General features: G+C 42.0%; 1 protein-coding gene across 2 annotated transcripts in view; it reads left to right on the top strand.

Annotated features, from left to right (window-relative positions):
* Positions 1-10,642: 10,642 nt before the first annotated feature.
* Positions 10,643-22,531, top strand: part of LOC139565830 (solute carrier organic anion transporter family member 1C1-like) — a 74,005-nt gene continuing 62,116 nt past the window's right edge. For both annotated transcript variants that reach the window (XM_071386435.1, XM_071386434.1), the window contains exons 1-2: positions 10,643-11,125; positions 20,913-21,076. In XM_071386435.1, coding sequence (XP_071242536.1) covers positions 20,927-21,076 — 150 coding nt within the window. In that variant the 5' untranslated portion in view covers positions 10,643-11,125; positions 20,913-20,926. The remainder of the gene's footprint in view (positions 11,126-20,912; positions 21,077-22,531) is intronic.

The raw sequence follows: 22,531 nt of genomic DNA, 5'->3' as shown, positions 1-22,531 counted from the left end.
GGTTTCCATGGCATTTCCATTGTTTGGGTCGAGTTCCATTGACCTCTTTACCGCATCTATGTGATCCTTGAGAGTTCTGTAAACAGCTCTGGTTCAAAATAATAAAATCACAAGTATTTGAGTGTAATGCCTATAGGCCTGCCTACTGTAGCATGGGCTAGTGGTCCCAGATCTGTTTGTGCTGTCTTACCAGCTCTTATGGTTAAATGACAGTTTGAGTGAAATGAGTCTCAATAAGTAGTCATATGCTGATAAATTATTAGGAGGTGGCGAGCACTATGTGATTCAATATAAATCACTTTTATTTCCTAAGAGTTACGTTCATATGTGGTGACTGTTTGGTACATATAAGACACATAACAACATAGACTCTCAGAAAAAAGGGTACGGCTAGCATACATTATTGCTCCTGGGGGTACAAAAAGATTGAGATACACAGACATAATGCACTTTCAGAGGTACACATATCTCAGATTGTATTATGCGGTACCTTTTAGGGTAGATGTGCGGATAATCTAGGGCTCTATTCAAAACATAATCACGGAAGTTCAGCATTACAGCGTGATTGGAATTTAAAGGCTGTGTTCCCTGTACATTTCTATTGCTTCAGTGATATAGATTGAATAGGGTCCCTTGTGTAATGGTAATTTCTTTATCCAATATTTTGAATAGAAAAGTACAATTATCCAAGGTTATTATAGTTGTTATTTTATATCAAGTTTTTATTTCTATTTGTTTTTAGATTTTTCATTGAATTTCAGTTTAGTTTCAGTTCGTTTTCTAACTTGATTTACTCTTTTTTTTATTCAGTTTTAGTTTGATAAAAACATTCCTATTTTGTATTATTTAGTTTCAGTTTTAATGTTACTCTGTTAGCCGTTTTTGTAATTGTATCAGTAACTTGCTGTATTAATCAACAGTATGATACTGTTAAAACTGAATACAGTATATTACCGTAGAATGCAAAGTAAAATACCATACATTTGTTTTACAGCACACTGTAAGACCTTTCTGTCATTTTAACAGTAAAACACTGTAGAATGCACAGTAAAATACTGTAAATGTGTTTTTCTGTATTTATCAACAGTACTCATTAAAATATTTTAAGGTGTGCCGACCCTCCTACTCTGTCTGCCGAATTCTTTTTCTTTGCTGTTGTTTTCCTTATTAGGATGTCGGTGAACGGAGCTGGGAGAGTCGTCAGCAAAATGGGACACACCTGGGCCCGATAAATATACCTTTTCCCCATTCTTTGAGACTCTCTCCATGCAGACACACTGTTTGATTTTGGATGTAGCATTTGTTGTGGCCGGTTTGTTTGTTTATTTGCTTGGGCATCTTTCAACACTCCTCATTATCACATCTATACACGCAACCACTCACTTACACTACTGATTACACACAACCTTGTTTATTTGTATATAGGTTACCTCAGTTAATAAATATATTTTTGTTATTCCTTTTCTCCACGTTGTCTCCCTTTTTGTTACGGGCTTCGAGCCGGTTCGTGACAAGAGGTTATATTTGTTGCACCCGTGAGTGAGAATGATGTACCCCCACAGAATACGGTAATATACTGTATTTTAGGAATTCTACAAATCTTGTCCTGCAACTTGTCCTTGTCCTGCAAGTAATTTACTGTAATTGAGAATACAGTACCATACTGCATTTTTTGTGTGCCTTTTGAAAAGTAGTGGGTGCATGGTATTGTTGTTTCTCACTCATTAACATATTTTGAGACATGTCTTGTAAGAGGCTATATTTGTTGTACACGTCAGTGCTGTACCAATTAAAGTGATATATGGTAGTGGTTCCCTAGCAATTACATTTATGTAGAAGAGAGATCGGAGGTGCAGCAAGTCTCAAACCTTTAAGCAAACCATATCCTTTTGCTCTGTAGTCACTGTCAGTTTAGAAGCCTTTGTTAAGGCAAGTCATATAAACATCAAATATCAGTTGGTATGCTGTATTATACAGTTAAATATTCACTATTAGCAATTGCAGATTTTATTTAGAATACAATTCAACAATAAAGTACTGTATAGTTGTTTTGCTATACATTTACTTCAGCATACTGTAAATTATGGTACATTGTGGGAGGAGAAAAATCGCTGACTCATTAACATATTTTAAGGCATTCCTTGTAAGAGTCCTACACAAATTTAATTGATATGTGTTAGTAGTTCCCTAACAATGAAATGTATACTGAACAAAACCTATATATATGCAACAAATTCAATTTTTTTACTGTAACTCAGTAAAAAAATTGAAAGACCCAAAAATTGAAAGACCCTGTCTTTCAAAGATAATTTGTAAAAATCCAAATACAGTTCATTGAAGGAAATCCGTGAATTTAAATAAATTCAGTAGGCCCTAATCTATGTATTTCACATGACTGGGCAGGGATGCAGCCATGGGTGGGCAGTGGCTCACCAACTGGGGAGCCAGGCCCAGCCAATCAGAATGAGTTTCTCCCCACAAAATGGCTTATTACAGATATAAATACTCCTCAGAACACCCCACTTCCTCAGACTATCCCGCAGGTGAAGAAACTGGATGTAGAGGTTACACGTGGTCTGCAGTTGTGAGGCCGGTTGGACGTACTACCAAATTCTCTAAAATGACGTTGGAGGCATACATATGGTAGGCAGAAACATTAAATTCCCTGGCAACACCTCTGTTGGACAGTATTGTATTGGCAATATTCCTGCAGTCAGCATGCCAATTGCACACTCCCTCAAAACTTATGACATCTGTGGCATTTTGTTGCGTGATAAATCTGCACATTTTAGAGTGCCCTTTTATTGTGAGTTACAGGTGAACCTTTGTAATGATCATGCTGTTTAATCAGCTTCTTGATATGCCACACCTGTCAGGTTGATGAATTATCTTGGCAAAGGAGAAATGCGCACTAACAGGGATGTAAAGAAAATTCTGCATAAAAATCAAGAGAAATAACCTTTTTGTGCATATGGAACATTTCTGCGATCTCTTATTTCAGCTCATGAAACATGGGACCAACACTTTATATGTTGTGTTGATATTTTTGTTCAGTACAGTGTATATATAGGGCACAGATCAGATTGGTAGAGGGTCTTACACCTTTTAATGGTTGGATATTTACCCATATCCATTCGAGATGTTTTGCCCTGTAATCATGGCCAGTTTGGAAGCCTGTTTAGGCCTCTAGAAGTGCACGTGATATAAAACACCTAGTAATTATTAATATGTTGTAAAATGCAAATGCCAACCTGCTTGCTTTAATCACTTGTAATTGCAGTAAAATCCTGTATAATTTTTTTTCTAAACGTTTACACTTTTACTGTATTGTACTGTGTTTCATTGCTCTGGTATCAAGTTACCATGAATATCTCAGTATCGTATTGGCACTATCCAGAGATAGTAAGAGATAAATAATAAGATATCTTGTTGTAAACACAGGAAGAGCTCTATTTTGCATTACATAGAACCATTTGTTTTTAGTGTGTATGACAGATTAGATTAGAAGCAATTTATGCAATCACAGTCTATATATACACATATAAACTCAGCAAAAACAAAAAAAATACCCTTTTTTCAGGACCCTGTCTTTCAAAGATAATTTGTAAAAATCCAAATAACTTCACAGACCTTCATTGTAAAGGGTTTAAACACTGTTTCCCATGCTTGTTCAATGAACCATGAACAGTTAATGAACATGCAGCTGTGGAACGGTCATTAAGACACTAACAGCTTACAGACGGTAGGCAATTAAGGGAGACAGGACGGACAGCTGATTGTCCTCGCAGTGGCAGACCACATGTAACAATACCTGCACAGGATCGGTACATCTGAACATCACACCTGCAGGACAGGTACAGGATGGCAACAACAACTGCCCGAGTTACACCAGGAATGCACAATCCGTCCATCAGTGCTCAGACTGTCCGCAATAGGCTGAAAGAGGCTGGACTGAGGGCTTTTTGGCCTGTTGTAAGGAATGTCCTCACCAGACATCACCGGCAACAACGTCGCCTATGGGCACAAACACACCGTCTCTGGACCATACAAGACTGGCAAAAAATGGTCTTCACTGACGAATCACGGTTTGTCTCACCGGGGGTGATGGTCGGACTTGCGTTTATCGCCGAAGGAATGAGCGTTACACCAAGGCCTGTACTCTGGAGCGGGATCGATTTGGAGGTGGAGGGTCCTTCATGGTCTGGGGCGGTGTGTCACAATATCATCGGACTGAGCTTGTTGTCATTGCAGGCAATCTCAACGCTGTGCGTTACAGGGAAGACATCCTCCTCCCTCATGTGGTACCCTTCCTGCAGGCTCATCCTGACATGATCCTACAGCATTACAATGCCACCAGCCATACTGCTCGTTCTGTGCATGATTTCCTGCAAGACCGGAATGTCCAGCGAAGAGCCCGGATCTCAATCCCATTGAGCACGTCTGGGACCTGTTGGATCAGAGGGTGAGGGCTAGGGCCAGAAATGTCTAGGAACTTGCAGGTGCAAGAACTGGCAAATCTGGTGCAGTCCATGAGGAGGAGAGGCACTGCAGTACTTAATGCAGCTGGTGGCCACACCAGATACTGACTGTTACTTTGGATTTTGACCCCCCCTTTGTTCAGGGACACATTATTCCATTTCTGTTAGTCACATGTCTGTGGAACTTGTTCAGTTTGTCTCAGTTGTTGAATCTTATGTTCATACAAATATTTACACATGTTAAGTTTGCTGAAAATAAACGCAGTTGACAGTGAGGACGTTTCTTTTTTTGCTGAGTTTATATACAAATCGAGTGTGTGCGTAATATCCAAGGCTATTTGTTCCTACTTATTCCTCACTCGTTTTTTTATAGATGCCACTGAGGGGTCAGTGTCACATGGGATGTAACTATTTTAACAAACCCAACAAACCTAGTGTTGATAAGACCAATAACCGCTCCCCCAAGGGAACTAGCTTTCTTGGAGCAGGTCCAGGTGTCAAAAGCCGCTGCAATGGGACAAAGCAACCCGCTTCCAGCATTGCTTGAGGACACACTCCTGGTGACATGCTACAATGGTGTCAGACGTGAAGATGACATCGTCATGTCAGACGTTTGATGGGACTTGAAAGAACGTTTGTTGGTGGGGTAGGTAGCTTTTTTAGCGGTAGCAAGCCTAGTGTTCATAAGACCGATAACTGTTCCACCAAACAAGTTAGGTTTCTTGGAGCAGCAGTCACGACTCTTGCCCTCCTGGTGACCCTCATGGTGACCCAGGTTTGAGCCACGCTCAGGGATCTTGCACTCCGAAATGCTGCAATTTGATGAGTTGTTAAAAGCAACTTGATGGCAAGACACACTCATTTGGTTTCTTGGATATAGATTTCAAAAAGCGACCTCTCCTCTGGGAATACCAGAGGAGAGGTATACCAATGCCCAGGTACAGGTACAGTAGGCTTAATCTGGGTCGAGTGACCTGTGCCTCCGAGCCTTGACTAGTGCCTAACGCCTCCATCACACCGACAGCGTCATTGCACAAAATGGTATGCAGCATCATCTGGATATATAGTCCCAGTCAAAGTTACTACATGATTCCATATGTGTTATTTCATAGTTTTGATGACCTTCACTATTATTCTACAATGTAGAAAATAGTAAAAATAAAGAAAAACCTTTGAATAAGTAGGTGTGTCCAAACTTTTGACTGGTACTGTATGTGAAACGAAATTTCAACATTCACCTGCTACCATTTCTGTCAAGCCATCTAAGCATACAGTTTGATGCATACATTCGATAAATCCAACATACGCACCACACAGAACGCACTGCAACTGCCTCTGCAACACAATGCTGCAAGGCAAACGCAGCGTTCCCTTGGAAATGAATGTACTTCTGATGTACTAAAATACAATGACGCTGTAGGTGTGATTGAGGTGTAAATACTAGCCTGTATAGCACCCTTAAGCGCAATTCAGAGTCCTTTGGTCTACAGTGTTGGTATAAATAGTACCATGTAGGGAATACATTCAAGAGATGGCTTGATCAGATGCAGATGACTGCAGATTGAAGACCAAGAGATGAATACTGCTTCTGTTTGCTAGGGAAAAATATCTAGGCCTATCTAGGACCTCTATCTACTTCACTTTTTTCCCAGCTTGTTCCCATTGACATCAGAATTGATTTGTAGACACATTTTCCAGACAAGTCTCATTGATTCAAAGTTTAGGCATGTCATTTATCTCCAGCATGAGTAAGCCATACATGTCCTTTAGAATACTGAGGTGAATTACATTTAGGGTCATGTGTGTGTGTGTGTGTGTGTGTGTGTGTGTGTGTGTGTGTGTGTGTGTGTGTGTGTGTGTGTGTGTGTGTGTGTGTGTGTGTGTGTGTGTGTGTGTGTGTGTGTGTGTTTGGTTTTACTACCATTGTGGGGACCAGAAGTCTTCACAAGGATAGTAAAACAAGGACAATTCTTACAAGTGGGGACATTTCGCTGGTCCCCATGAGGAAAAAGGCTACCTTGACCAAACCATCTCTGCACGTATGCCATCGTGCGCATGTTGATTTTTGTCTATCGCCATCAGACGTTCTCATGACACGCCGGTTAAAATACGAAAACCAACTGTGAACCAACTATTAATTTAGGCCAGGTTGAAACACACATGAAACGTTCATGGACATTTAGCTAGCTTGCTGTTGCTGCAGTAGCTAATTTTTCCTTGCCCTTGATCATGACTCTCAGTTCCATTATATTGGACATTGGAGTCTTTTGTACTAAGTTGTGTTAAGAGCCCCAACACTCGGTCTGAACATTAACACACATCGCTTGCGGTACGGTTTTGGAAGCATAAGGGCCTTATCTTTCATATTAGCAAGAAATAATTTTCTAAAAACGAAAGGTTAAATTGATTCACACCTTTAAAGGGTTAGTGTTCCCACACGGCCATATCTCCATGTTACAGCGCTTGTTTACGGAAAACAGACGGAAGATACAGTAAGTGTATCTTTTAGATTTGAAAGATTCTTTCTCACGGATGAAAGACAAGGGCCATCCATATATGTTTAGAAAGCCATATTGCAAGCAATGGTTATTGACGCTTCTAAATGTTAAAACACAGCGTCGGGATTGTAGTTCGCATGAGGCAGTCGTGGGTGAAACTAACTGCTGAAAACTGTAGGGAGCAGGCAGATACCATCTATAGTTTTTCAGAGATAATTTGTCCTGGGAGATAACATTGGGTTGTTATTGTACCTGAAATGCACAAGGTCCTTTTTTTGCTGGATCTTTGTAGAATTTTGAACCATTTTGAGTCATACAAAATCGTGTGTTCTCTACTCCGACAATTAATCCACAGATAAAAGGGGAAACCTAGTTAGTTTTTAAGTTTCTTTGATTAATCTCTCCATCTTGCTTCTTCTCCTTCTGTGGATTATATATGGCGGTTGGAAACCAACGTCAGTTGCATTACCGCCACCAACTGGACTGGAGTGTGGATCTTGTTCATCTTTCAATCACCCACATGGGTTAGTAGGCTGATAAAAACCAATGGAGAGGTGGGATTTACAGTGTGTCAAGAGTCTAAAATAGAACCACGTTCGATTTTAACACCTCGCAACACAGATGCCGTTGACAATAGCGAGCAATTTGGATGATATTATTGAGTAACGTATGTGTACATTTATTTTGCAACGCTCATGCACAAAGGCAGCCAGTTTAGTGAGCATGCTTGGGGTTAGGTTTAGGGAAAGGGTTACAATTAGGGTGGGTTAGGGAAAATAAGATTTGAATGGGAATACATTTTATGGTCCCCACAAGAATAGTAAAACAAAGATGTGTGTCTGTCCAGGGTTGGGGAGTAACAGTTTACTTGTAATCTGATAACAAAAAAATGTAATCAGTTACGTTCACTGTAACGGATAACTGTAATTATATGGTAATTTGGCGTATTATCAACAGTAAAATACTCTAAAACGTTTTACTGCAGCATTCTGTAAATTATGGTGTGTTGGAGGAAAAGGTTGTGGGAGGGGAAAGAATTGCTATATTTGAAATGGTACTGTAATACCACCCCACAGAATACAGTACCGTACCGTATCTTTAGAGCACCAAAAACCTTTTGACCACTAGGTGCATGGTATTGTTGTTTCTGGCTCATGAACATATTTTGAGGAGTGCCTTGTAAGAGGCTACATACACTGTATTTGTTGCACCCATGAGTGAGAATGCTGTACCAATTTAACTCCTATGTGATTATAGTGCCCCCTCAATTTGTATAGGGGACAGATTGGAGTGGCAGCAAGTCTTAACTCTTTAATGGTTTAATTTTTGCCATGTCCTTTTGGTCTGTTTTTGCCCTGTGGTAGCTGCCAGTTAGGAATCATTTGTTATGACCTCTAGAAGTGCAAGTGTTATAAAACACAAAATATTTGTTAATATACTGTAATGTGTAAACATTTTACCTAGCAGCCAACTTGCTTGCACCAATCCCTTGTAATTACAGTAAAATACTGTAAAACTATTTCCTCAGCAATCTACACACAATACCCCATAATGACAAAGCGAAAACAGGTTTTTAAAAATGCGAGCAAATGTATTAAAAATAAAAAACAGAAGTACCTTATTTACATACGTTTTCAGACCCTTTGCTATGAGACTCGAAATTGAGACAAGTGCATCCTGTTCCATTAATCATCCTTGAGATGATTCAACAACTTGATTGGAGTCCAACTGTGATAAATTCAATTGATTGGACATGATTTGGAAAGGCACACACCTGTCTATATAAGGTCCCACAGTTGACAGTGCCTGTTAGAGCAAAAAACCAAGCCATGAGGTTGAAGGAATTGTCCTTAGAGCTCCGAGAGAGGATTGTGTCAAAGCACAGATCTGAGGATTGGTACCAAAAAGGTTTATGTAGCATTGAAGGTCCCCAAGAACACAGTGGTCTCCATCATTCTTAAATGGAAGAAGTTTGGAACCACCAAGTCTCTTCCTAGAGCTGGCCGCCCAGCCAAACTGAGCAATCAAGGGGAGAATGGCCTTGGTCAGCGACAATCTCTGCGGCACTCCACCAATCAGGCCTTTACAGTAGAGTGGCCAGACGGAAGCCACTCCTCGGTAAAAGGCACATGACAGCCCGCTTGGAGTTTGCCAAAAGGCAACTAAAGCCTCTCAGACCATGAGAAACAAGATTCTCTGGTCTGATGAAACCAAGATTGAACTCTTTGGACTGAATGCAAAACGGCACGGCTGGAGGAAACCTTGCACCATTCCTACAATGAAGCGTGGTGGTGGCAGCATCATGTTGTGGGGATGTTTTTCATCGGCAGGGACAGAGCAAAGTACAGAGAGATGCTTAATGAAAACTTGCTCCAGAGCGCTCATGACCTCAGACTGGGGTGAAGGTTCACCTTCCAACAGGAAAAAAGACCCTAAGCACAGAGTCAAGATTACACAGGAGTGGCTTCGGGACAAGTCTCTGAATGTCCTTGAGTGGCTCAGCCAGAGCCCGGAATTGAACCCGATCTCTGGATAGACCTAAAAATAGCTGTGCAGCAACACTCCCCATCCAACCTGACAGAGCTTGAGAGGATCTGCAGAGAAGAATGGGAGAAACTACCCAAACACAGGTGTGCCAAGCTTGTAGCGTCATACCTAAGAAGACTCGACGCTGTAATCGTTGCCAAAGGTGCTTCAACAAAGTACTGATTTAAAGGGTCTGGATACTTATGTAAATATGATATTTATTTATTTTTTATATATAAATGGGAACATAAACCGAACAACTGTATGTATCTAAATGTTGTCTTTCACTAGCAGCACCATATCGCCAAGTACAATTCTGAGTATACTTGGCGAATAAAGGTGATTCTGATTCATAATGGGAAAGTAATTAAAAACGAACAAAGTAATCAGATTTGCGTTACTTGTGTTTGGGTTATCCAAAAGTTACATTACTGATTACAATTTTGTGCAAGTAACTAGTAATTGTAACGGATTACATTTAGAAAGTAACCTACCTACCCAACCCTGTGTGTGTGATTAGTGGAAGTGTTATATTTAAGCAATAAGGCCAGAGGGGGTGTGGTATATGGCTAATATACCACAGGTAAGGGCTCTTCTTTAGGCAAGACGCAACGCGGAGTGCCTGGATACAACCCTTAGCCGTGGTATATTGGCCAAATACCACAAACCCCCGAGGTGCCTTATTGTCATTACAAACTGGTTACCAATGTAATTAGAGTAGTAAAAATAAATGCTTTGTCATACCCGTGGTATAAGGTCTGATATACCATGGCTGTCAGCCATTCAGGGCTCGAACCACCCAGTTTATAATATGGACTAGGCTACTTTATATAAGTAGAATTGTTATGTTGTATTATGTCTTGTTATGTGACAATTCTATGTAACAATTCTACACACTATAACATCTGTTTGCCCTATTGTTTCTCTCACTGACATCAACTTTGCACTGCAGACGTCACATGCTAAGACGTCACATGCTAAGACGTCACATGCAATGGCATGAGATAGGATTATTTTAGAACATGTCTTGTTATTAAGCTTGTGTGAAGCATCATGCCCAACACCACAACGCCCCTTTGAAGATGAATAACTTTCCCATCACTTTACCTATTTTCAATCACAACGTAATAACGGTTGACAAATTAAAAACGGTTGTTTTACTTTTTGTCCATCGAGAAGCTTTGCGTTTGAGCGAATCAATTCTGGAAGTAGGATACATATCATCATACCGTGCGCATAGCCTCTCTCCCTCTCAAGTGTTATCACGTGCGTGAGGTAATTTTCTACAAGCAGCGTTAGGGTTGCACAAACAGATTTAACTTCTTAGCGAGAATGTTGTGGAAACTCGGTCTGATTGAGGTCAAATATTTAGATAATTGGAATTGTGGTGAAGACAAGAGGCGGGAAGAAGAACGTTTGAGAAATACCTTATTCTATGACCTTTAATAACCGGTGGCTTTACTGCTCTTCATCCATATGAGAAGTTTCTCCTGAGCCCGAGACATCTGCCGCGCACTCTGCGCTGTCCAAACTCTCTTCCACCGGGAATATTAGGCGCTTTTGTCATAGGTTGTTGTATTACCTCATTGGAAAATATAGGGCGATTGTTTCGTGGTAGACTTGGTAAGTGACTCAACATTTTTTTTTCTCCTACACAAGTGTTTGATAGCTTTTGTTGTGACGCTTTACTTATGCTGAGCATCACAGCTGGAATAGACCGAAGCTGTCAGATAGGTCGACCAGGAAGACAATATTTTAGTTAGCGTTTATTTATTTAGGCTACTTGCAGTCTGAGTGTTTTTGGAAACCCATGACTCCATCACAAATCATATAATTTATGCTTTTTATGCATCAAAGATTCACAGTGAATTTAAGTGAGGAATCTGCCTACCTACACTAACAGAAAACTATAATTTATACGGTAATTTGAGGTATTATCAACAGTAAAAAAAACTCAGAAACGTTTAACTGTGCGGCACACTGTAAATGATGGCGCATTGTCAGAAAATTGCTATATTTCGAATGATACTGTAATTCCACCCCACAGAATACAGTGCCCTACTGTAGGTAACCTAGTGGTTAGAGCGTTTGGCTCATTAACACATTTTGAGGTGTGCTTTGTAAGAGGATATATTTGTTGCAGCCCTGAATGAGAATGCTGTAACAATTTCACTCTTATGTATTTAAAGTGAGTCATCAATTCAAAATGTACAGTGCCTTCAGAAAGTATTCACACCCTTAGATTTTCCCCCACATTTTGTTGTGGGATTAAAATGAATTTAATTGTTGTTGTTTTTGTCAACGATCTACACCAAATACTCTGTAATTTCAAAGTGGAAAAAGGTCTAACATTTGTAATAAATGTGTGAAAAATAAAACACATATCTTGCTTACATAAGTATTCAATACATGTTAGAATCGCCTTTGGCAGCAATTACAGCTGTGAGTCTTACTGGGTAAATCTCTTAAGAGTTTTGCACACCTGGATTGTACAATATTTGCACATATTTGCACAAGTTGATCATTGCTAGACAGCCATTTTGAAGTCTTGCCATAGATTTTCAAACCACTTTAAGTCAAAACTGGTATCAGTTAACATTGGTGCCGGAGAGGATGGCTGCCGTTTTATGGCCTCCTGACCAATTGTGCTGTTTTGTGTGGATTTCTTTTGCACTGTTTTTAACTTTTTAGTACATAATGTTTCCGCTAGCATTTCCTATGACCCAAAATAAATAGGTTTTGGACATCAGAACAGCAATTACTCACCTCGAACTGGACAAGGATTTGTTTCTTTAATGAGTCTGAAGCGAAGTATGTACTGCTCTTCCCGGAACAGGCCCAAATCCCCGTCAATCGTATGAAGAGGAGACACCGTTACAGAGGTCGAAGAGCTGACTGCGTCGGGGAGTGGATAATCCGCCTTTACCTCCGTTCTACTGGCGAACGTGCAATTACTGGAGAATAAACTGGATGAACTCCATTTGAGACTATCCTATCAACAGGACATCAAAAACTGTACTATCCTATGTTTCATCGAGTCGTGGCTGAACAAGGACATTGATAATATACAGTTAGCTGGGTTTTCCATGCATCGGCAAGACAGAATAGCAGCCTCCAGTAAGATTAGGGGGGGTGGTGTGTGTTTCTTTATCAACAACAGCTGGTGCGCAATGTCTAATATTAGGAGGTTTAAAGGTTTTGCTCTCCTGCGTTTGAGTACCTCATGATAATCTGTAGACCACAATATTTACCAAAAGAGTTTATCTATATTATTTGTAGCTGTCTATTTACCGCCACAAATCGATGCTGTTACTAAGACCGTACTCAACGAGCTGTATAAGGCCATAAGCAAACAAGAAAATGCTTATCCAGAGGTGGCGCTTCTTGTGGCGCTTCTTAATGCAGGAAAACAGAAATCCGGTTTTACCTAATTTCTATCAATATGTCACATGTGCAACTAGAGCAGGGGTGGGCAATTCCAGTCCTCGAGGGCCTGAATGGTGTCACAGTTTTCCCCCAGCCCCAGCTAACACAACTGCAATAATCACCTAATCATGATCTTTAGTTTAGAATGAAATCTGATTAATCAGCTGTGTTTGCTAGGGATGGAGAAAAAGTGTGACACCAATCAGGCCGTCGAGGACTGGAGTTGCCCACCACTGAACTAGAGGAAAACAAACTCTGGATCACCTTTACTTCACACAGAGATGCGTACAAAGCTCTCCGTCGCCCACCATTTGGCAAATCTGACCATAACTTTATCCTCCTGATTCCTGCGTACGAGCAAAAACTCAAACAGGAAGTACTAGTGACGCGCTCAATACGGAAATGGTCCGATGAAGGGGATGCTAAGCTGCAGGACTGTTTCACTAGCACAGACTGCAATATGCTCCGAGATTCATCCGATGGCATTGAGTATACCACATCAGTCACCGGCTTCATTAATAAGTGCATCGGCGACATCGTCCCCACAGTGACCGTACGAACATATCCCAACCAGAAGCCATGGATTACAGGCAACATTCGCACTGAGCTAAAGGCTAGAGCTGCTGCTTTCAAGTAGCAGAACACTAGTCAAGACGCTTATAAGAAATCTCTGTACGCGCTCTGACGAACCATCAAGCATGCAAAGCATCAATACAGGACTAAGATCGAATATTACTACACTGGCTCTGACGCTCGTCGGAAGTTGCAAAGCTTGCAAACTATCACAGATTACAAAGGGAAACCCAGCCACGAGCTTCCCAGTGACGCTAGCCTACCAGACGAGCTAAATGCCTTCAATTCTCGCTTTGAGGCAAGCAACATGGAACAATGCATGACCGCACCAGCTGTTCCAGATGACTGTGTAATCACGCTCCCCGTAGCCGATGTAAGACAGGATTTCCCAAACTCGGTCTTCAAGACCCCAAGGGGTGCACGTTTTGGTTTTTGCACTAGGACTACACAGCTGATTCAAATATTCAACTAATCAAGCTTTGATCATTTGAATCAGCTGTGTAGTGTTGGGGCAAAAACCAAAACGTGCACCTCTTGGGGTCCTGAGGACCAAGTTTGGGAACCACTGGAGTAAGACGTTTAAACACTTCCTGACGCCTAAAATTGAATTATTTGGCCTGAATGCCAAGCGTCATGTCTGGAGGAAACCAGGCAGCATCCCTACGGTGAAGCATGGTGGTGGCCGCATCATGGTGTGGGGATGATTTTCAGTGCCAGCAACTGGGAAACTAGTCAGGATTGAGGGAAAGATGAACGGAGCAAAGTACAGAGATCCTTGGTGATAACCTGCTCCAGAGCGCTCAGGATCTCAGACTGGGGTGAAGGTTCACCTTCCAACAGGAAAATGACCCTAAGCACACAACCAAGACAACGCAGGAGTGGCTTCGGGACAAGTCTCTGAATGTCCTTGAGTGGCCCAGCCAGAGCTCGGACTTGAACCCGATCAAACATCTCTGGATAGACCTGAAAATAGCTGTGCAGCGACGCTCCCCATTCAACCTGCCAGAGTTTGAGAGGATCTGCAGAGAAGAACACACTTCCCCAAATACTGGTGTGCCAAGCTTGTAGCGTCATACCCAAGAAGACTTGAGGCTGTAATCACTGTGTAATCACTGTGCTTCAACATCTCTAAAAAAAACTGTTTTTGCTTAGTCATTATGGGGTATTGTGTGTAGATTGAAGAGGGGAAAAAACAGATTAAATGCACTGAACATATCACCTCAATTAGCTCGACTAACCCATACCCCTGCATATTGACTCGGTATCAGTACTCCTTTTATGTTATTGTTATTTTATTGTGTTACTATTTTTTATTTTAGTTTCTTTAGCAAGTGTTTCTTACTTGCTTTGTTCGTTAAGGGCTTGTAAGTAAGCATTTCACGGTAAGGGCTATTAGGCGCATTTCACAAATACTCTGATTTATTGTGTGTAGGCCAGTGACATAAAATCTAAATTGAATCTATTTTAAATTCAGGCTGTAACACAGCACAATGTGGAAAAAGTAAAGGGGTGTGAATACTTTCTGAAGGCACTGTATAGGGGTCAGATTAGAGTGGCAGCAAGTCTTAAACCATAAATGGTTGAGCATTTTGCCATGTCCTTTTGATCTGTTTTTTGCCTGTAAGATATTGTCAAATTCATGGTAACCCCTAGCTTATAGGGACCACTTTATGTTTGGGCATAATTGTGTTTAAAGCTTTATTTTACCTCTCCCCTCTCTATTTCTCTCTCTCTCTCTCCACCCTTTCTTTCCAACCTTTCACTCCTAATTGCTCTTTAAACTATTCTGCTGTCCAAAATGTTCATTTTGTAAAATCGGTATTACGAGCCTGTTACATAACCGCCACTTGTACAGTTGTTGCTGAGATTTCTAAATTACATCCTCCTTAAAAATAGCAAGTTTGTTCATCTGCAGGAAAAAATCTATAGTTGGTCAATGACAGCTAGGCTACTGATTGAACCCAGTACCAGTTACAGTGAAAAAATAAGTAACCACAGCATTTCTGTTCTGTTTTCTCAAATATGATTAAAGAATTTAGGCTACTAATCCTGTTTAATTCTGATTCCTTTGTCGATAAGGGATTAATCCGCAGCATTTTATCCAGACTCAGTGTTAGGCATACAAAAATCCAGGCAGAAATATGTCAAAAAGGTCCAAGTTCCTATAACTCAATTATAAAATAAATTTTAAAAAAAGTGAATCAGACTTAGTGTATGAAATTGGAACAACACTGTGGATCTCTCTACTAAGTTGGTGAATATAATAAGCATATCCTTGGAGACAGGAGTGCTCTGGAACTGCCCATCTGGTGTAGCAGTCATGCGCTCCAGTATATGGAGTTCTGTAGTTAGTCATATAGAGATTGGATTGTAGGATAGCTGTAACAGGTTACCATGGTGTGAGTTGGGAAGGTTTTAATTTCAAGACTAACCTGAGTGATTCACTCTGTGGGCCACAGCTTCACATACAGACGGTTTATCCAGGTCTGTATCAGGACCTGTATGTAAGCACTGTAGGCCTACCAGTGAATTAGTTTCTTATCGACTGTTAGGTTGATTGCCTGCTGAGTGACACCCTGCAGCTACTTATCGTGCTGTACCCAGCATAGCGCTCTCACATGACTAATGGGGAGGTCTCGCTCTCGCTCCCCGGAGGCTCCATGTCAATTTATCAGCTAATGTAAATATCAGATAATGACCATTACATTTTAGTCATTTAGCAGACGCTCTTATCCAGAGCGACCATGTTACAACCCAGATTACGGACAAGATAACGAGACGTGTTTAATGACAGAAAGCCTTATTTGGTTTCATTAAGGATGCAATATGTATGGTGATTGGACACAGAGTGAGGTGGGATGGCTGTAGTGACCCAACAGTAATTGGTTATCAGTCTTTCAGCATTGTGCTTTTCATCTGAGGTAGGGTGGGTTATTACTTGGTCCACTCTAATTAGGGGTTATTAAACTGGGTTATTATTTACTCTTTCGAATTGGTGAATAAAAAGCAAATTCCTATGAGACGGTCAGGCCCAGGAGGTTGCAACATTGCATGATGGTTAAAGGGCCACACCCTCTCATGCAATGCCAGGCCAATTGGCCACATGGGGGCGTTATAACAAGCAATTTAAAATGCTAACTTTAGAAGCTCACGCCCCTCACCCCGTTTGAGCTAGACTCCTGAAATTCGGTACATAGGTCCTAATACTAAATCTAGACAACAACACATTACCACAATAACAACAGCCGATAAGAAAACTAGACTTCAGTGCAGCTTTTGACATTATCGATCTTAGTCTGCTGCTGGAAAAACTTGTGTTATGGCTTTACACCTCCTGCTATAATGTGGATAAAGAGTTACCTGTATAACAGAACACGGAGGGTGTTTTTTAATGGAAGCCTCTCAAACATAATCCAGGTAGAAGCAGGAATTCCCCAGGGTAGCTGTTTAGGCCCCTTGCTTTTTTCAATCTTTACTAACGACATGCCACTGGCTTTGAGTAAGGCCTGTGTGTCTATGTATGCGGATGACTCAAAACTATACACGTCAGCTACTACAGTGACTGAAATTACTGCAACACTTAACAAAGAGCTGCAGTTAGTTTTGGAATGGGTAGCAAGGAATAAGTTAGTCCTAAATATTTCCAAAACTAAAAGCATTGTATTTGGGACAAATCCTTCACTAAACCCTAAACCTCAACTACATCTCGCAATGAATAATGTGGAAATTGAGCAAGTTGAGGTGACTAAAATGCTTGGAGTAACCCTGGATTGTAAACTGTCATGGTCAAAACATATTGATGCAACAGTAGCTAAGATGGGGAGAAGTCTGTACATAATAAAGTGCTGCTCTGCCTTCTTAACAGCACTATCAACAAGGCAGGTCCTACAGGCCCTGGGTTTGCCGCACCTGGACTACTGTTCAGTCGTGTGGCCAGGTGCCACAAAGAGGGACTTGGGGAAATTGCAGTTGGCTCAGAACAGGTCAGCACGGCTGGCCCTTAAAAGTACACGGAGAGCTAACATTAATGACATGCATGTCAATCTCTCATGGCTCAAAGTGGAAGAGAGATTGACTTCCTCATGACATGTTTTGTAAGAGGTGTTAACAAGCTGAAGTTACTGAGCTGTCTGTTTAAAATACTAGCACACAGCTCGGACACCCATGCATACCCCACAAGACTTGCCACCAGAGTTCTCTTCACAATCCTGAAGTCCAGAACAGACTAGGGGAGGCGCACAGTACTACATAGAGCCATGATTACATGGAACTCTATTCCACATCAGGTAACTGATGCAAGCAGTAGAATCAAATTTAAATAGCAGGTAAAAATACACCTTATGGAACAGCGGGGACTGTGAAGTAACACAAACATAGGCACAGACAGGTGCTTACACACACACATAACATACGCACTATACTCACCTACATATGGATTTTGTGTTGTAGATATCTGGTAGTGGAGTATGGGCCTGAGGGCACACACTTAGTGTGTTGTGAATTCTGTGATGAATGTATTGTAATGTTTTTAAAATTGTATAAGTGCCTTAATTTTGCCGGACCCCAGAAAGAGTAGCTGCTGCCTTGACACATGGCACCTATGGACCAAGGTCTCACAATGCATATTTTTCCAGGCTAGCATCTCAAACATGGCAGGAACTGACCAATAAACATTCAAATGGATATAAATCAGACATGGTTATTCGTATTGAAACAAAACAAAATGTACCCAACACTGTCAAGACTCAACATATGATCCACCATATATTAATATCTCTTACATTTACATTTACATTTAAGTCATTTAGCAGACGCTCTTATCCAGAGCGACTTGATCTATTTGACAAAGTCATGACATTTGGCACACATTTTTGGCACACATGCTCAGCGACGTGAATCTAGCTAACCAGTAGAGTTTGGTTCTGTTTGGCCTCATGGTAGTGCTGTTGGCTTATAACGGCCATGTTGTTTGAACTAGAGTCTTGGAAAATATTGGTGCTGATCGGTCGAGCGGTTCTCGAGTAGAAGACGTTTCAAGTAGTCAACATCATTAAAATGGTCCAAAATCCATCAAAAGCATATTGGATGATCTTGTTTGATTTGAGATCTGATATTTGGGAAACGTGGTAAGAAGTACAGAAGTACACTACATGACCAAAAGTATGTGGACACCTGCTTGTCGAATATTTAAAAAAAACATGGGCATTAATATGGAGTTGGTCCCCCCTTTGCTGCTATGACAGCCTCCACTCTTCTGGCAAGGCTTTCCACTAGAACAGTACTGCAGGGACTTGCTTCCATTCAGCCACAAGGGCATTAGTGAGGTTGGGCACTGAAGTTGGGCGATTAGGCCTGGCTCGCAGTCGGCGATCCAACTCATCCCAAATGTGTCAGTCAAGTTGTTCAACACCTATCTCAACAAACCATATCTGTATGGACCTCACTTTGTGCATGGGTGCATTGTCGTGCTGAAACAGGAAAGGGCCTTCTCCAAACTGTTGCCACAAAGTTGGAAGCGCAGAATCGTCTAGAATGATTCTAAGGGGCCTAGCCCGAACCATAAATACAGCCCCAGACCATTGTTCCTCTTCTACCAAGCTTTACAGTTGGCACTATGCATTTCGGCAGGTAGTGTTCTCCGTGCATCCGCCAAACTCAGATTCATCCGCTGGACTGCCAGATGGTTAAGTATTATTCATCACTCCAGAGAACACGTTTCCACTGCTCCAGAGGCCAATGGCGGCGAGCTTAACACCACTCCAGCTGACACTTGGCATTGCACATGGTCATCTTGTGTGCGGCTGCTCGGCCATGGAAACCCATTTCACGAACCTCCGTACGAACAGTTATTGTGCTGACATTGCTTCCAGGGGCAGTTTGGAACTCGGTAGTGAGTGTTGCAACTGAGTACAGACGATTGTTTACGCGCTGTGAGCTTGTGTGGCCTACCACTTCGCAGTTGAGCTGATGTTGCTCCTAGATGTTTCCACTTCACAATAACAGCACTTACAGTTGACCAGGGAAGCACTAACAGGGCAGGAGTGTAACGAACTGACTTGTGAAGGTGGCATCCTATGACTGTGCCACATTGAAAGTCACTGATCTCTTCAGTAAGGCCATTCTACTGCCAATGTTTGTCTATGGAGATTGCATGGCTGTGTGCTCGATGTTATACACCTGGCCGCAGCGGGTGTGGCTGAAATAGCCAAATCCACTCATTTGAAGGGGTGTCCACATACTTTTGTGTGTGTATGTATGTATGTGTATATATATATATATATATGTGTGTGTAGCTCATCCAAGAGTGTTGTGTCCAATTTGTCCTGATGGTTACACTGGGCCAAAGCTTGGATACCAGCATGGCTGCTTGCAGCTACAGAAATATACTATTTTGATTGGATCATTTGAGTGGATGAGGGGAAGCTATTTACTATTCATAAGGTTGTAGGCTGCCTGAGAGACAGGGAAGGGGGAGAAGGAGGGGAGAGTGCAAGAGAGAGACAGAGTGGGAGAGGGATGAGAGAAAGAGAATGTGTATGTCTGCATGTGTCAGTGAGTGTGAGAGAGAGAGAGAGAGGTGGGTGGGTGCTCTGGACAGGTTGCGTCTAGATCACATAGTTCTCTCATGTCTAAGGCTCTTTGGTTGAATTAATGATTCATCAATACATTCCTGGAAGTAGGAGCAAGATTCTAGGATTTAGGCAGTATTTGAGTGTCATCTCCCCTTTGATTTTCATTTTTTATTCATTTTTAAATTTTTTAAATATTTTTGTTACCCCCTTTTTCTCCCCAATTTCGTGGTATCCAATTGTTAGTAATTAGTATCTTGTCTCATTGCTACAACTCCCGTACGGGCTCAGGAGAGACGAAGGTCGAAAGCCATGCGTCCTCCGAAACACAACCCAACCAAGCCGCACTTAACACAGCGCGCATCCAACCCGGAAGCCAGCCGCACCAATGTGTCGGAGGAAACACCGTGCACCTGGCGACCTTGGTTAGCGCACACTGCGCCCGGCCCGCCACAGGAGTCGCTGGTGCGCGATGGGACAAGGATATCCCTACCGGCCAAACCCTCCCTAACCCGGACGACGTGAGGCCAATTGTGCCTCGCCCCACGGACCTCCCGGTCGCGGCCGGCTGCGACAGAGCCTGGGCGCGAACTGATTTTCTTTTTTTGTTGTTGCCCAAAGTCAAATCTCAGTCGATAGTCTTAATCTATGATATGCTACTTAAACCATTTGTTTTCCTAATAAAATACTGTTATTTATTTCCCGTGGACTGCATTCCTAAAAACTCTTAATCTAATTTAATCCGTTGGCCTTCCTAGCCTTTGGACTGGAGCAATGCAATGCTGACTTATTTTCTGGATAGGAAGAGATCTGGGTCACATGCTTGAATCATCTATTTGCAGGGTTGCATGCATCAATGCCAAGACATTCCATAAGGGTAACTTTGCCCAAGGGAAACGAGAGCCATCTGTGTAGGATGGAGCCGGCGGCCAAGGAGAGAGGGACGACAGAGAACGGAGGCAGCTCCTCGACAAGGGCGCAACGCTCCTCCTGCTCCAGCCTCAAGGTACGATCAGAACCTCTAGGCCTCCCTCTGCCGCTCTCTGATTCTCTTTGCCTCTGACTCTCTGAGACTATCTCTGACTCGCTTAAGGGCTCTATTCAATCCGTCTTACGGAAGTTCAGTGTTACAGCACGATTTAAATTTAAAGGCAATGTTCCCGCATTAGCGGAAACTGCATTCATGTCGGCGCAATCGGAAATTACCTTCACATTTTTAATCACGCAATTGGTCGTTCTTCAGCAATACAGATTGAATAGAGACCTAACTCTCCTCTCCTCTCTGCCTCCTTCTTCCTCTCCACCTCTCCTCTGCATGCTTCCTCTCCTGTTAAGGTTAGCATTTAGTGGGGGGGGGGGGGGGGCGGCAACTTGTACCTGGAACTTTCTCTAGGAACACTATACCTCTGTTGTGGCAGGAAGAGCAGCCATACTGAACTCTGTCACCTGACAAGGGGTTGTTCCAGCTCATTTGACCACGTGAGTCAGTGAGACCATGTTTAGATGTTACATGTTTTTCTCCTATCATGTTAGCTAACCATGTTGTTTAATGTGATTGATTGTGTGATTGATCTCGATTGTGCATATGTAGAAGTTTGTGAGTGCTTTTGGTGACAAGCCGAATTTCTTCAGCCTCCTGAGGTTGAAGAGGCGCTGCTGCGCCTTCTTCACAACGCTGTCTGTGTGGGTGGACCAATTCAGTTTGTCTGTGATGTGTACACTGAGGAACTTAAAACTTACTACCCTCTCCACTACTGTCCCGTCGATGTGGATAGGGGGGTGCTCCCTCTGCTGTTTCCTGAAGTCCACAATCATCTCCTTTGTTTTGTTGACGTTGAGTGTGAGGTTATTTTCCTGACACCACACTCCGAGGGCCCTCACCTCCTCCCTGTAGGCCGTCTCGTCGTTGTTGGTAATCAAGCCTACCACTGTAGTGTCGTCCGCAAACTTGATGATTGAGTTGGAGGCGTGCATGGCCACGCAGTCGTGGGTGAACAGGGAGTACAGGAGAGGGCTCAGAACGCACCCTTGGGGGGGCCCAGTGTTGAGGATCAGCGGGGTGGAGATGTTGTTACCTACCCTCACCACCTGGGGTGGCCCGGTGGTGACTTTCTGGTAAACCTTCTGGTAAGTTTTGTTTACAATATTGGGTGGGGGAATATATGTTATACCACAGATAATTTGTTAACTAGTAAATAGTAGCCAACTGCAAAGTGTGTTTAAATAATTTCAAACAATTTCTGCTAGTTAGTTTTTGCTACCATGTGGGATTCAGCTTGCTTGAGCCTGCTAACTGAGGCGTGTTAATTCACCTGTTTCCATACATGTTTCATTTTAAAACATTTATCTTACAAAGGAGTTGTTTAATCTAACTTTATCTGTACATGTTATTTAATTTAAAAAAAAATACAATTTATTTTCTAATCTTCACAGGAAAATGCCACAGGCACTATCTGATGTG

The sequence above is a fragment of the Salvelinus alpinus genome, chromosome 37 (assembly GCF_045679555.1).
Source record: "Salvelinus alpinus chromosome 37, SLU_Salpinus.1, whole genome shotgun sequence".
Taxonomy (NCBI): domain Eukaryota; kingdom Metazoa; phylum Chordata; class Actinopteri; order Salmoniformes; family Salmonidae; genus Salvelinus; species Salvelinus alpinus.
This window is presented reverse-complemented; position numbering and strand designations above follow the sequence as displayed.